This window comes from Parasteatoda tepidariorum, chromosome 9 (genome assembly GCF_982258835.1).
Source record: "Parasteatoda tepidariorum strain Cologne lab strain chromosome 9, Ptep-v5.0, whole genome shotgun sequence".
NCBI classification, from domain to species: domain Eukaryota; kingdom Metazoa; phylum Arthropoda; class Arachnida; order Araneae; family Theridiidae; genus Parasteatoda; species Parasteatoda tepidariorum.
Window position 1 is genome coordinate 88,029,135 of NC_141763.1, and position 14,422 is coordinate 88,043,556.

General features: G+C 31.5%; 1 protein-coding gene across 1 annotated transcript; it reads left to right on the top strand.

Annotated features, from left to right (window-relative positions):
• Positions 1-215: 215 nt before the first annotated feature.
• On the top strand, positions 216-5,144 carry LOC122271215 (uncharacterized). The gene is made up of 2 exons (XM_087151517.1): positions 216-525; positions 568-5,144. The coding sequence occupies exons 1-2, from the start codon at positions 216-218 to the stop codon at positions 5,142-5,144; spliced, it is 4,887 nt and encodes a 1,628-aa protein (XP_087007643.1).
• The last annotated feature ends 9,278 nt before the right edge of the window (positions 5,145-14,422 follow it).

The following is a 14,422-nucleotide window of genomic DNA, read 5'->3' on the forward strand; positions in this document are numbered from 1 at the left end:
TATATATTCTTTGTGTACTTTTGTGATAGTAAAAGAGTTTGTTCTATGAGATACTTGTTTTAGTGTTGATTGTAATTAGAAACATTTACGTTTACAACCAACACATTTTGGTGCCGAAACAACTCGGTTTAAAATTAAATACGAATCAGATGAATAATTTACGCAGTCACTCTTTTAAAAACTAACGAAACGTCAAACATCAGTACTACTCAATGATGGAGAAACCAAACGATAAAGAACTTGGCGATAGTCTGGCACTTTTGAAAAGAAAAAGAAGAACAGTGCGAGGTAATGTTACTCGATTTATTACTCAATTAAATTCTGATCTTTCTGCAACCTCTGACACTTTAAATGAAAATGTCGAATATATTAGTCATCGGCTTTCCGATTGCTTGTTAGAAATGAAGAAATTGGATAACGACATTCATAGTTTATTAACAGATAGTGATTATGACAATGATATTATTCAATGTGAAGAATACGTGGATAATGCCGAGCTCGCTATCTTTAAAGCAAAAAAATTTGGTAGTAGAACTAATTTTGAATATAATACGTTCCAATCGCCAGAAGTAACCGTTTCTCAAATACCTGTTACACAAGTACCCGTTACGCAATTACCCGTTTCTCAATCTCACACAGTGAAACTTCCTACTATTAAACTCGATACTTTTGGAGGTGATATTGAACAATGGCAGTGTTTCTGGGAACAATTTAAATCTTCTATTGACGATAATAATAGTCTATCATTAATTGATAAACATGTGTTTTTGCGAGGATATTTAGAAGATGAACCAAGACGGTTAGTTGACGGAATCAGTGTTAGTGCCGGCACATATGAAACTACAAAAGCTCTTCTTCAAAACCGATATGGCGACAAAAACAGAATAATTCAAGCCCATTTAGACTTTTTGGAAAATATTTCGCCAATACGTAATCCCACTCCTATTGCATTGAATGAAGTATTTATAGAATGCAACAGAAGACTAAACGCTTTAACGGCTTTAGGAGAGGATATCAACGCTTACGGGCGAGTTTTAGCTCCAAAAATTTTACGTGCCTTTTCGGATGATATTTGTCGCCGATGGATTATTTACGCAAAAAGAGAGAAAATATCTGAAGGTGATATGAATAAACTAGTGCAATACTTATCTGAAGAAGTAGAAGGTGCTCTCACAACACTAAAAATTCGAGGTGAGCAAAACTTTGATTACACATTTAAGACATCTACAGCAGCCTTGAATGTGAATTCTAAAAAGATTAACCAGACTAAAAAACCATCTCCATTTTGCCCCTTCTGTGAAATTAACGGTCACTGGCCGCAAGATTGTACGAATATAACTGATATCGATACTCGAATCCAAAAATTAAAAACCTCTGGTAGATGCTTCCTGTGTACTAATCGTGGCCATAGTATAAAAAATTGCCTTCGCAAAGATAAAGCGTTCTGCATAAGATGCAAAAACAAGCACCATGTCTCTATTTGTAGAAATAACAGTTCAAATCAACCTAGCCACTCTATTTCTACAAATAACATAGATACTCGTACACCTAATTTTACTCACTTACAGACTGCTCGAGTATATATAACTGGCCCAACTGGTATTACTAAGCTTACAAGATGCATTTTAGATTGTGGTAGCCAAACCAGTTTCATTCATTCACATCTTGTAGACTACCTAAAATTAGATGTTATTAGCTCTGATTCACTTGAAATTCATGCATTCGAATCATCATCAAATCAGGCTCAATCGAGACGAAAAGTAAGATTTAAACTATCAAGTATTTGGAATCAATCGGAAATTTATCTACATGCATTTGAAAGTTCTAATAGATATGCAGTTCATCTATCAGTTCCATTAGAGATTGCTTCTACGGCTCATAAGAAAAAATTTAAACTTGCTGATCCGAATGACGCCATGCAATGGATGCCTATAGAAGTTTTAATTGGTGCAGATTTTTACTGGACGGTGGTGAATTCTGAGATTCCTTTCAGACTTTCGGAAACAATTGTGCTCATTCCATCAATCTTTGGCTGGATTTTGTCTGGATCCAGATCTCATACATCTGTCGCTTCTTTATCGTCAGTTCATAATATCAGCATCACATCACCATATATTTTGGATGATCAAGTTAGGAAATTCTGGGACTTAGATACTTTAGGTATTAAAGCCATGCAAGACAAAGAAATGTCCATTCGCAATTCTGAAATATTGGAAGACTTTCGAAGCTCTTATGAAGTCCTAGAAAATCGTCGTGTTGTTAGATTACCTTGGAAGAAAGACGTTACTCTTTCTTCAAATAACTATCACGTAGCATTAAAACGCTTCAATACATTGTGCAAGAAGCTCCAAACAGATCCTAGCTTAAAGGAAATGTATGTTACACTCATGGAAGATTACACAGACAAAAGGCAAGTTGAAATAGCACCGGAAAATCATGATAAAGAAGAAAAAAGCTATTACATACCCCATCATGTAGTCATTAAAGAGAAGAACGCAGAAATTAAGGGACGAATAGTGTTCGACGCCTCTTCTCACACACCAGGCCATCCATCATTAAACAATGTTCTAGAACAAGGTCCCAACTTACTTCCAGAAATTTTAGCCACTTTATTACGATTTCGTCTTCACAAACAAGCAATTATTAGCGATGGAAGTCAGGCTTTTTTACAATTAACTTTGTGGGAAAAAGACAGATGTGCTACTAAGTTTCTATGGTTCAAAACTAGGAAAAATGATGATGGGCATTTGCAGCTAGAGAATGAAATTGTGATCTATCAATTTACACGTTTACCCTTTGGATTAACCAGCAGTCCATTCCTTCTTTCAGCTACACTTGATGAATTATCCTGCATGTACTCCAACATTTATCCCACAGCAGCTAAACATCTAAAAGGCAATATTTTCATGGATGATTTCGTTGTGGGAGTTGATTCAGAAATCGAAGCGAAGACCCTATTTCACGAAATGCAAGAACTCACGAGTCTTATAAGCCTTCCCTTAGCAAAATGGAGTACCAACTCACAAGTTTTGAAAAACGAATGGAAGAAAGAAAAAATAAAGTTTAAAAGTAAGACTCAAGTCTTAGGTGTTCATTGGGATACAGAAGAAGATTCATTTCATCAAAATATTAAGGAGCATGACGACGATTTATTTAAGGAACCTGTCACTAAACGCTTACTTTTGAAAACAATCTCAAAGATTTTTGATCCCTTGGGAATTTTCTCACCATCTACTGTAATAGGAAAAATTCTCTTTCAAGATACATGGCTATGCGGTATTGAATGGGACGAACTTTTACCCCCATCTATCGCATCAAGGTTTTCAAAATGGATTACAGACTTACCACATTTAAACAACATTCGAATCCCCAGATGGATTGGAATATCTTCTGCTGATGTTACCATTCACGTATTCTGCGATGCTTCGGAACGTGCTTACGGAACAGTGTTATATGTACGATTCAAAGAAGATACTAAATTTCATGTTCGAATGGCTTGCAGTCGTAATAGACTTTCTCCTCTGAAAAGAATAACACTCCCCCGCTTAGAGCTGTTAGCCGCATTATTGGGTGCTCGATTACTCCATTATTTTTGTACAGAAACTAAACTGGATAGGAACACAGCGACACTTTGGAGTGACTCAACAGTTGCCTTAAATTGGATACAAGGTGATCCAAATCGTTGGAAAACTTTTGTTTGTAACCGAACGAACGAAATTCTCAATTACTCAAATCCAACACAATGGCGGCATTGCCCTGGCAATGAAAATCCTGCCGACCACTTGTCTCGTGGTGTTGCACCAACAGAGCTTAAATCATTGGATCTTTGGTGGCTAGGACCAACCTGGCTAACACAATCATCAAAATTTTGGCCTTCAAAACAACTGAGTTACGCTAATCCAGATATTCATGCTGAACTACGTAAACCAGCTTCTCAATCTTTATTGATAACTTCTTACCAAGCTCTTATTGATATATCGCGCTTCAGTTCATATATGAAACTTCTTAGAGTTACAGCATGGATATTTCGATTCTTGTATAACTGTCGATCCAAGCAACACATTTCTATTGACCTCACATGTGATGAGCTTAACACAGCAAAAAACTATTGGATTCTTACAGTGCAAAAGCAATGCTTTCCAGCAGAGCTTCACGCTTTACAAAATAACTCCCCTTTGCCAAAATCTTCAAAAATTAGCCGTTTTAACCCGTTTCTTCAAGAAAATCTCATACGATTAGGAGGTAGATTACAGTTCGCATCGCTCAAAAATGAGCAAAAACACCCTTTGCTTCTTGATGGATCTCATCCTTTTGTACATCTTTTCATCACACACGTGACGCTTCATCACTTAGGTGTTCAAATAGTACTTTCAGAGATTCGTTCCAACTTCTGGATAATACGAGGACGCGAAGCCATTAAACGAGTGCTCTACAAATGTCTACCTTATAAACTCTCACAGGCATCTAGAAGTCAACAAATCGAAGCTCCTTTACCAAGAGACAGAATTACACCTTGCCTTCAATTTACTACTATTGGCATAGATTTCGCTGGCCCACTTTATGTTCGTAACTTGAAACCTTTAAATACAGCCTGTATCGCACTTTTCACTTGCTCAACTACTCGTGCTATACATATTGAACTAGTCTTTGACCTCACTACTGACAAATTTCTCATGGCCTTAAAAATATTTGTAGGCAGAAGAGGAATCCCTCATACAATATACACTGACAACGCCACTACCTTCCATGCCGCTAATAAAGAGCTATCCATTTTATGGGACAACTTGACATCGTTGAAAGTTCAGCAATATTATGCCCAGACGGGAATTAAGTGGAAATTTATTGTTGCACGAGCGGCTTGGTGGGGAGGATGGTGGGAACGTTTGATCGGACTAACAAAAGGATGTTTGCGAAAATCCCTAGGTCGAACCTTGTTAGATGAAGAAGGTCTTTCTACAGCATTAGTTGGTGTTGAAGCCGCATTAAATAGTCGACCGTTAGTTTATGAACAAGGAAATGATGATCCTGAAGAATCATTAACACCATCCCATTTTCTTACCGGTAAAAGACTTACAACCATACCTTCACAACCTGCAGCATCTAATAGAAATCTCCCGACCTGTTCAACTGATCATTCCTCTTGAGGTTGATCAGGGTGGGGAGGATGTTCCAGACGCAACTGCGTGAACGCAGATGCGGTGATTATTTATTATATTATTTATTTTATTATTTCTTACATTATTCTTTTGTTGGCAACATGTATATATTCTTTGTGTACTTTTGTGATAGTAAAAGAGTTTGTTCTATGAGATACTTGTTTTAGTGTTGATTGTAATTAGAAACATTTACGTTTACAACCAACACAAGTATTGAACCGGTTGTATCAAAAATGACTAATTATTTAAAAAATAAGCTAAAGAAGGAGACATACTCATATAGTTAGCTGCATTCTGCGCAATAAACCAGTTATTTAGCACCAAAATACACAATTTGTTGCGAAATTCAGTAACTGATTACGCAGATATCCTGGTAAAATAATAGATTTTGGAACTGTCACTATTTACGGCTAATAGCTGCTTTTCATAGTCTGAGGTAAATAGTGTACACCCGTGTAAATACTTTAAGTTAAAATGTTCTGGTATTCAATAGAAAACTACAGATAATTCTTTAATCCAACAGCACCATCTATTGACAGGCTTTGTAACTAGTTTTAAAATTTAATGAAAATTCCTGAGCAAAGCACTGCAAACTTTGCATTTCCGTTCATTTCCATTTTTATCTAAACTGTTTTCTCAACTTTCGATCATTTTTATTTATCTTTAGTTTAATTGTTAACGTAACATGAATGGAATATAGATTAGTTGGGTATGGACTAATGGCATCGATGGGGTATAGACTAGAGCAGTGTTTCCCAAACTTATGATTTTTGTGTATCCTTTCTAAATTTTTCGTAACACTGTGTACCACTATTAAAAAAAAATAATGTCTTTTTTACTATAAAAATTTCCACAGAAGTTAAACATCACAATTGGCTGTTGACATCAGTAATTATTAACTGTTAACTCTGCAAAAAATAGCCACTAGAAAAATACGTAATCGTAAATTTATATGGCTAGCTTTGTTTTTAAATAAAATGTTTTGAAATTTTCATTTGTTGCAATATATTTCGCATAAGAGCGCGTACCCCTGCTGAACTGTTCCCGTACCACTGGGGGTACGCGTACCACACTTTGGGAAACACTGGACTAAAGCAGCATAAATGAGACATGAAGGTGGTCTTGATTAATTCATAAAGATAACCCAAAGAAAATATTGTCACCTATGCGTACTATTAAATCCTAACTAAGATTGAGAGTTACTATAATCATCCGCCCTCCGCACGACCACCCACCTGGGTTCATACCTTTGCAGCCCTTATACAGCTGTAAAAAGAATGGTTTCCGAACCACAAAGTATTAGATTGTTTTACGAACCACTAAAACACAGTCGAAGAAACCATGGAAAAACGGCCATTTCTGGTCCATTCAGTTGTTGATTTTTTAGTGGTCACAATAGTATAATTCAAGCAGTTTTCATAGTAAATTATAAATTCCAATTTACAGTTACGTGCTTTAAAAACACAAAGTTTAAATGTAAACAAAGTTCCACTTCATAGTGTTTTAATCAGTTACGCCAAATATTAAACTACCATCAAAAACAAAGTTGTTTCTCAAACACATTTTCACAGAAGAATATTATTCTTTCGAGATTGTTTTAACATTAACGCAAAAAACGAACTCATTATTCTTATTACTAATTTTTATTTTAAAAGTCATAAGTGTTCATTTTAATGATTGAAGTTGCTCGAGTTGAAAAATACCCCCACTGCCTGACATGATACTAATGATCTTTTACAAGACTTCAACAGAGTTCGAGTTAACAGTAAACTGTGACAACTTTTACTGTTGGATATAAACTTCGACTAATTAGGAAAGAATGTTTCCTTCTTGTTATCTTCTAGATGTCATTAAATCATCTCAAGTGTAAATGCGTTGCCACTTTTTGAAGTTGAGAGTTGAAAAGTTCATTAATCATTAGAAACAATTTAAAAGTACTATTGCAACTACTTTTATATTTTCTTTTTCTTTTAGTAATTCAGTCGGTTTCGCTTGTGTTCTCTAAATTCTTTACGAAGTAAGATTGGATTTTTAGCAATGAAACCAGGTTTTAACTATAGTAATCAATGGACAGCGTATTTTTCTGCAAAATATATTTTTTATGAATTTCATCTTAAAACTTATAAACTTAAAATGGGTAAAACTACCTGCGGTACTTAAATAGGGAAAACTACCTGATTTAACTTTTTTTTTAACACAGGAAGGTCAATTGTGGTCATTTTGACCTTTTTTTTACCATTTTATGTCATTTTTGAAGATGCACGTGAGCTTCGCAGCTCATATTTTGTTTTTGCTTTTTCTAAATTGTTTCTAAGCATACTAGATCAAAATTTTATGACCTTCAGTTGATTAGTGACTAAATAATTATTATAGAAATACATAAAACAGCTAAAAGGGGTAATTTACACTCTCATGAATAAAAACGCTCATTTTTGAACTTTTATGTCTGTTTTTTGTATTGCAGAACTGCAAAAATTACAAAGATGAAATGCAGAACAGAAATTGGGGTTCAACGTGTTAAAAAAAATGTCACTCGCAAAGATTTATTGTATGACTTTCAAACTACATATCTTTGATTTCAACTGATATAAAATCCACAAAAAAAAATATATCTATCTTTATTTGTACAAGTTGAAAAGTGGGAAAATGAATTACAACCTGGGGAAAGTAAAATGCTCTAATTATGAAACCACTCCTAAACTCCAGGAGCAGCAGGTTTATTGTCTTTTGCCTCAGTAAATCTTGAAGATGAGTTTTTTTCCGTAAAAAAACTACAACAATACTATGGGAATACTGCGTTTGAAAAAAAGAATATTTTCTCCTAATTTCAAAGTCCCTTCCCCTTCAGGATATTCGTCTTTGCACAGCAAAATGAAAACTATATGTTTGCTATATACGTGCAAACGAAAAAGAATACCATAATTTTGTAGTATTCGGGCGAATGTGTGTGCAGACGATAGCTCTAAGTAGAAGCCAAGCAGTGTCACTTACTACAATCGCACAATAATACAAAATGTAAAGTAGGCAAGTAGGTTTAGCGGACTAGATGATAAGTAATTATTCTACAAGAGGTAGAAGTTGCAGGTTTCTTGGATTTCCTTACAATGTTTGTGATATTGCTGTCCTCAATGCTTGAATTCTTTTCGGGCTTTTCTTTGTGCCGTCATTACTCATTCCGAATTCATTTTTGTGTTTATCGAAAAACTACAAATTAATATTTAGCGCATCAGAATGCCCCAAATTGATAAAATTCAGTCTCTGAAATGTAAAAAAATATGCCTTTTAACATCGCTAGATATGAGGAAATGCTAGAAAAAAAAATTTTCGATGTCTCATAGGTACACTGTATACACCAACGCTAATGCCTAACTAATGATGGAACTTAACTTTTTAAAACATGCTGTGTGCTCATGTGTTAAGTTTGTATTAATATCGTTTGCTTATTTTCGTAGTACTTGCGCTCTTGCGAAAAAAGGATCAGCTATACAATATTACATCATATTGTAATATTTTCACTGCGTAGAATATATAAAATTAATCTTAAAAAAATTTTGCATACTATATTTTTAACAATATTCATCATTTGAAAACTCATTTACTTTGAAAAAACATCAATTTTCTATGAGGGTGGAATTAATTTCAAATAGTTGCTATTGGTAAGTCTAAAACCCGGTGTTCTAGTGTTAAAGCCCGAATATTCATTGAGGTAGCGATACATTAAGAAACTGAATTTCTTGCAAGTTCAATTAACCCTTTTAAAACCCGAGTATTCATTTTATCGATACTCTATGGAAGTGAATTATTTGCAAGTACACGCGAATATACATTGAGATAACGATACATTAAGGAACTAAAGTACTTGTAAGTACAATTAACCTTTTTGAAACCCAATTATACTTTAAGGTATTTAACCATTTGCAAGTACAATTAACCTTTTAATACCTGAATATACATGGAGGAACTACTTGTATTTACATTCTTTTACAAAACCAGAGTTTATAGCGAGGCTTTGAACAGGTATAATCAGCCCTTTAATACTCAGATATAAATTGAGATATTATTAGCTCGTACAGGTACAGTTAATTTTTTCAAAACCAGAGTATACTTTGCATATATTTATAACTTTCGAGTAAATTTTTTTTTTCGAATGTCGACTGAATATTGAGGTTATAAATTCCCCTTAATTTGCATTTTTGAATAAATTCGCCTAGAGCAACTTTTTTAAGTACTGATTCCAAAATATTCAAAGTATTATTTATATGCATGGAAATATTAAAAATTTATTTACTTATATATTTTTTAAAAAAAAAAGAAAAATTATAGAATTATTATTACTTGTTTTGAAAGCAATATTGTTTTGTTTCCTCTAGTAAAATCAACTAATAAAATGGACATTTCGGTTTGTTATGAGGAAAGAACAGCTGAATTTTAAAAAATATTGAACAATGAAATCGAAAGGCTTATGACAAAAATAATTTGAAAAATCCACAAAAATTTAATGGTTATCTGGAAATTAAAAGAGATCGTATTGTAATTTAAAGCTAGTTACAAATAAATTATTTAAAACAAGCTTAAAAATAGACTGCATATTATGAAAAGGGAAGAGAACAGGGCTTTTAACTATATATCTTTATAAAATTGCCCTTAAAAGTTATGTCCTTGACATTATAAACCACTTAAGTGACATTGTTTATAAAAGTCGTTTCATTTTGCTGTTTTTCAATAAAATATTTTTTTCATCGATTTTCTTGCTTACATTTTTATTTTGTCTTCAGTCACTTAAAATGCCTTTATGGCTTTCAAAACCTTTGAACTATACGAACGATAATGAAAATCCTCTAAGCTTCAATTCTTCATTTTTATCACTTTATATTTATTGATGTGGCAACAGCGTCTTATCTGTTCTTATGTTGTTATGGAAGAAAAACTTAGTAAACTAAATTTAAAGGGCAAACAATAATGGTTTGTTCAATAATATTGCTGGAAGGGGCTTATAGACATAAATTCAATCGGCTCTGATAAACTTTATTTCAAGTGAACAGAAACTTTTGTTTTTTATTCAAAACAAAAATTCGCCATAAAAAATTCAAAATACCAGATCTCATTTGAGAAACAGGGAAAGAGGCCTTAGATAATTTTAAAAAATGTGTATGTATTTTGATTTGGGAAAACTTTAACACTTTAAATAAGAATTTATTCATAATAATTATTTTTTCCACATTTGATTAAAATTAATCAACATCTCTAACTACATCCCAAAAGAGAAGTGGTTATTAATTGTTAAAGATATGGTCCTAGACCAACATCTCTAACTACATTCCAAAGAGGAGTGATCATTGATTATTGGAGATCTGGTCATTGACCAACATCTCTAATTACATCCCAAAGAGAAGTGATTATTGATTGTTGGAGATGTGGTCATTCACCAACATCTCTTATATTACGTGTCAAAGAGTAGTGATTATTGATTATTAGAGATCTGGTCCTAAAACAACATCTCTAATTACGTTCCAAAAAGAAGTGATCATTGATTATTAGAGATTTGGTTATTGATCAGCATCTCTAATTATGTCCCAAAGAGAAGTGATTATTGGAGATCTGGTCATTGCTCAACATATCTAATGACGTCATATATAAGTTTGCGGTATAAGTTTGTGGTAAACAAGTGCACACACTTTGACCAAATTTTTTTACTAGCCAATTTCAAAAACATACTTTTCAAAAATAGCTAAAGAAATATTTTAAAATGCCACTGACAAAACGCATCGTGCCTTGAAAATGCATGCATAGAGTCATTCAAGACCTTTAGGTTAGACCTTAGAAACATAAGACCCTGATAAGTTTTGTTTGAAACGTAGATGAAATTTATGTTTACCATTTTTATATAAGTTTCAAAATCGCTAAAAAAAATATTTTTTAAGTAAAATAATCTTTATCAATTAATAATTGACTAGCTAATAATCCTGTGTTAGATATTTAATCCTTAAAACTGCAGTCTTTAAGTAATAGCCATTAACAGTTATTAATTCTTGAACTAATTTGAATATTAAATATTCAATCTTCAAAGCAGCAATCTTTAAGTAACATTTTCTAGGAGTTATTAATTCTCGAATTAAATATATATTTAATCTTCAAAACAGCAGTCTTTATATAACATTCTTTAACTGTTATTAATTCTCGAACGTATTATGTAATGTTAAGTATTTATTCTTTGAAACAGCAGTCTTTAAGTAATAGCCATTGACAGTTATTAATTCTTGAACTAATTTGAATGTTAAATATTCAATCTTCAAACCTGCAACCTTTAAGTAACATTTTCTAGGAGTTATTAATTCTCGAATTAAATATATATTTAATCTTCAAAACTGCAGTTTTTAAATAACATTCTTTAACTGTTATTAATTCTGGAACTAATTAAGTAATGTTTAATATTTATTCTTTAAAACAACAGTTTTTAAGTAATAGAAGTTGGCAATTGATAATGCTAAAAATTGATAACAAGTCTAGAACAAACTTTCGAATGCTTTTCTTATTCCATAGTACTCTCTATACATTTTTAAACCCTAATATTTTCAAGTTCTTAAGTTTTATTATTTTTACGCAACAAGCTAAAATGTGAGATGAAGTTGATTATCCAAATCATTAATGGTGGTGACTCTGTTAGGATTTATTTGTAATATAGAATAAACCATCCAGAGACTGAACACACTCCAGGAAATCAACAATTAATGAATATTTTTAAAAAAACTAAGATTTTTTTAAGTCTATCTCTATCTTTATTGGGAATAGTAATTCACTACCTTACAATAGAACATTGTATTAACTTGCATGGCCACATAGTCTTTTCTTAAAAAAATGGAGAATTTTTTCCGTCTGATGAGAAGCACTTTCTGGGAAATTAGAAGCAGGATATAATGTAGTTTCCTGTTAACAAGTATAATTAATTGTGTTTTTTTCATAAATGTATTTACTCATTAAGCAAAAGAGAGATTAATAAATATTGTTCTTCAAGCTGTGTCTTTGTTTTTCACTTTTTAAACATTATAGCATAAGTAAATTCTGAGTTCAGTGGTGTTAATTAACTGATTAAGCAAACCTTGAAACTACCAGTAAATAAAAACATGTTCAATCACTGAATTTTTTCTATAACTCAGAAAATTAAAGAAACATATTAATTTTCATAAACCTACACTTATATTATGTACCTAAGTTATAATAAATATACAAAAAACACCTCCTAACTAATGGCAAAACATGTTCATTATATGGAATGTTTCCTTATGAATGAGCATTTTGTGATTATTAGGAATTTATATAGCTCTAAGATGGTTCGTAATTCTGAACTATGTATAAGATTCTAACAATTATGTTAAAAATACCATAAATATTTGCCAATATGATTTCATCGTATGTAATATCATCAAGTATTATCATTTCATCACGTGTAATAATTCAAGTTACTAGCAATAAAAAAAATTACATATATATATATATATATATATATATATATATATATATATATATATATATATATATATATATATATCTTTTACAATTTTTAAAATATGCATAATTACTTCTTCCTATTTTTAATCTACAAATTTTATGTTAAAAAAAATGATTATGTGCTCTAAAACTTAATTTCGAAAAAGTTTTTATTTTTCATTGCTTAAACAGCAATATAATGATTGTCAATGTATATATATTTTTTTTACTGCAATTTTGTCTATGATTCTAAAAATATATATTATAATTGTTCTATACCATATCAAATTCCAATATGCTTTTATCATATATTTCAAATTAAAAATATGCGCTATTAATTTTCCGCTAACAATCCGAACACCATTTAAAATTAGGATATTCTAATGGGGGAAAGCAAGCAGAAAAGCTTGCATTGCAAAATTATTTATTATTTGACTTTATACAGTTATATTTTGAGCATAAAATAAAAATTTCTGCCAATTTCGTTTTCTATTTTTGCATGAAATAAAAATATCTCCAGTAAAATACCAATAAATCTTAAAAACAATTTGTGGTTTCAATACGTCGTCTAAAACTCCAGCTTTGAAATTTATAGACACAATTTTCTCGAAATGCGTTGTTAAAAATACTGCGTATAAATTGTTAAATGGCCACATGTATCTTCAAATATAATGTCACTAAAGAATAAATTAACATAAAAAACAACAAATGCTTGATTATAAATTTTGCTAGAAGATAGAGGAATTGGTTATTTTTTTTTTCGAAGTTAAAGTTCTGATGTATAGTACTTGAGCATTTACTTTTGTATGAAAACAAGATTTGTATTTTATATGCACCTAATCTTATGAATGTGTAATTTATATGTTTTAATCAGTGAGATTTATTGGTCAATATAATTAGAAAACAGTGATTATTTATAATAAAAAGAATAAAGAGATAAAAGTAAATATTTCTTCTGAGAATTTATGAGGATAATCAGACTGTATTTTTAATTAACAATTACGGTACTTTTCCATTTCGGTGGCGAAAGTAATTTCGGCTATTTAATCTATTTATTTATTTAAAAAAATACCTTATTTAAAATTCAAAAAATAGTCGAATTCACATGCACTTAGTGAGTTTGCAATAGCGACTTCATGTCCTACCCCAGAGAAATGGAAAAGTACCCTAATTAAGTTCAGTAACAATTATAACTCAACATTAATAATTTATGGCAGTCGGCAAATATTAATAACTACAAGCACAATTAGTGATATTAATTTTGTGGTTGATGTATCTAATAAATGTCTGTTAACTTTAATAACTACACTTACAGATTACATTAATATTTACTGTCTTTTGAAAAATTGAACTGATGAACGAATACAAGAACTAAGATGGTTTATTTACAGATGATTAAAAACTTAATAACATAAATAAAGAGTAGATACATCATATTGTATGTGTTTACTCACTCAAGCAAAGCACTTATTCAAGCATTTATACAAAAATAACGGACGTGTTTGTGTTCCTGAGATCTTGAGGGCCTCAATTTAGAGTTTAAATCCGTTGCCGAATTCATAGTTCGTAATGTAACAAAAAGTTTAATCGGTTCAGTTGTTTTGGAATCAAAGCAAATTTGGGTGCTTCAGAGAAATGAGAGTCAACTATACTCACTAAAAAATTTAAACCGATTTTGTTTTTGAATAGTTTAGAAGTCGCTTGATTTTAATATATTGGTGAAACTTATCAGTTGAAAAAGTTTGGTGTTCTCTATTATATGTATGAAATTTTTCTTCAAA

What these genes read in the sequence shown, in the direction of transcription:
- LOC122271215 (XM_087151517.1), top strand. Translation starts at nt 216, where the DNA reads ATGGAGAAACCAAACGATAAAGAACTTGGCGATAGTCTGGCACTTTTG. An exon ending in CTTTAAAGCAAAAAAATTTG is followed by an intron (nt 526 to 567) that starts GTAGTAGAACTA and finishes TCCAATCGCCAG; the next exon opens with AAGTAACCGTTTCTCAAATA.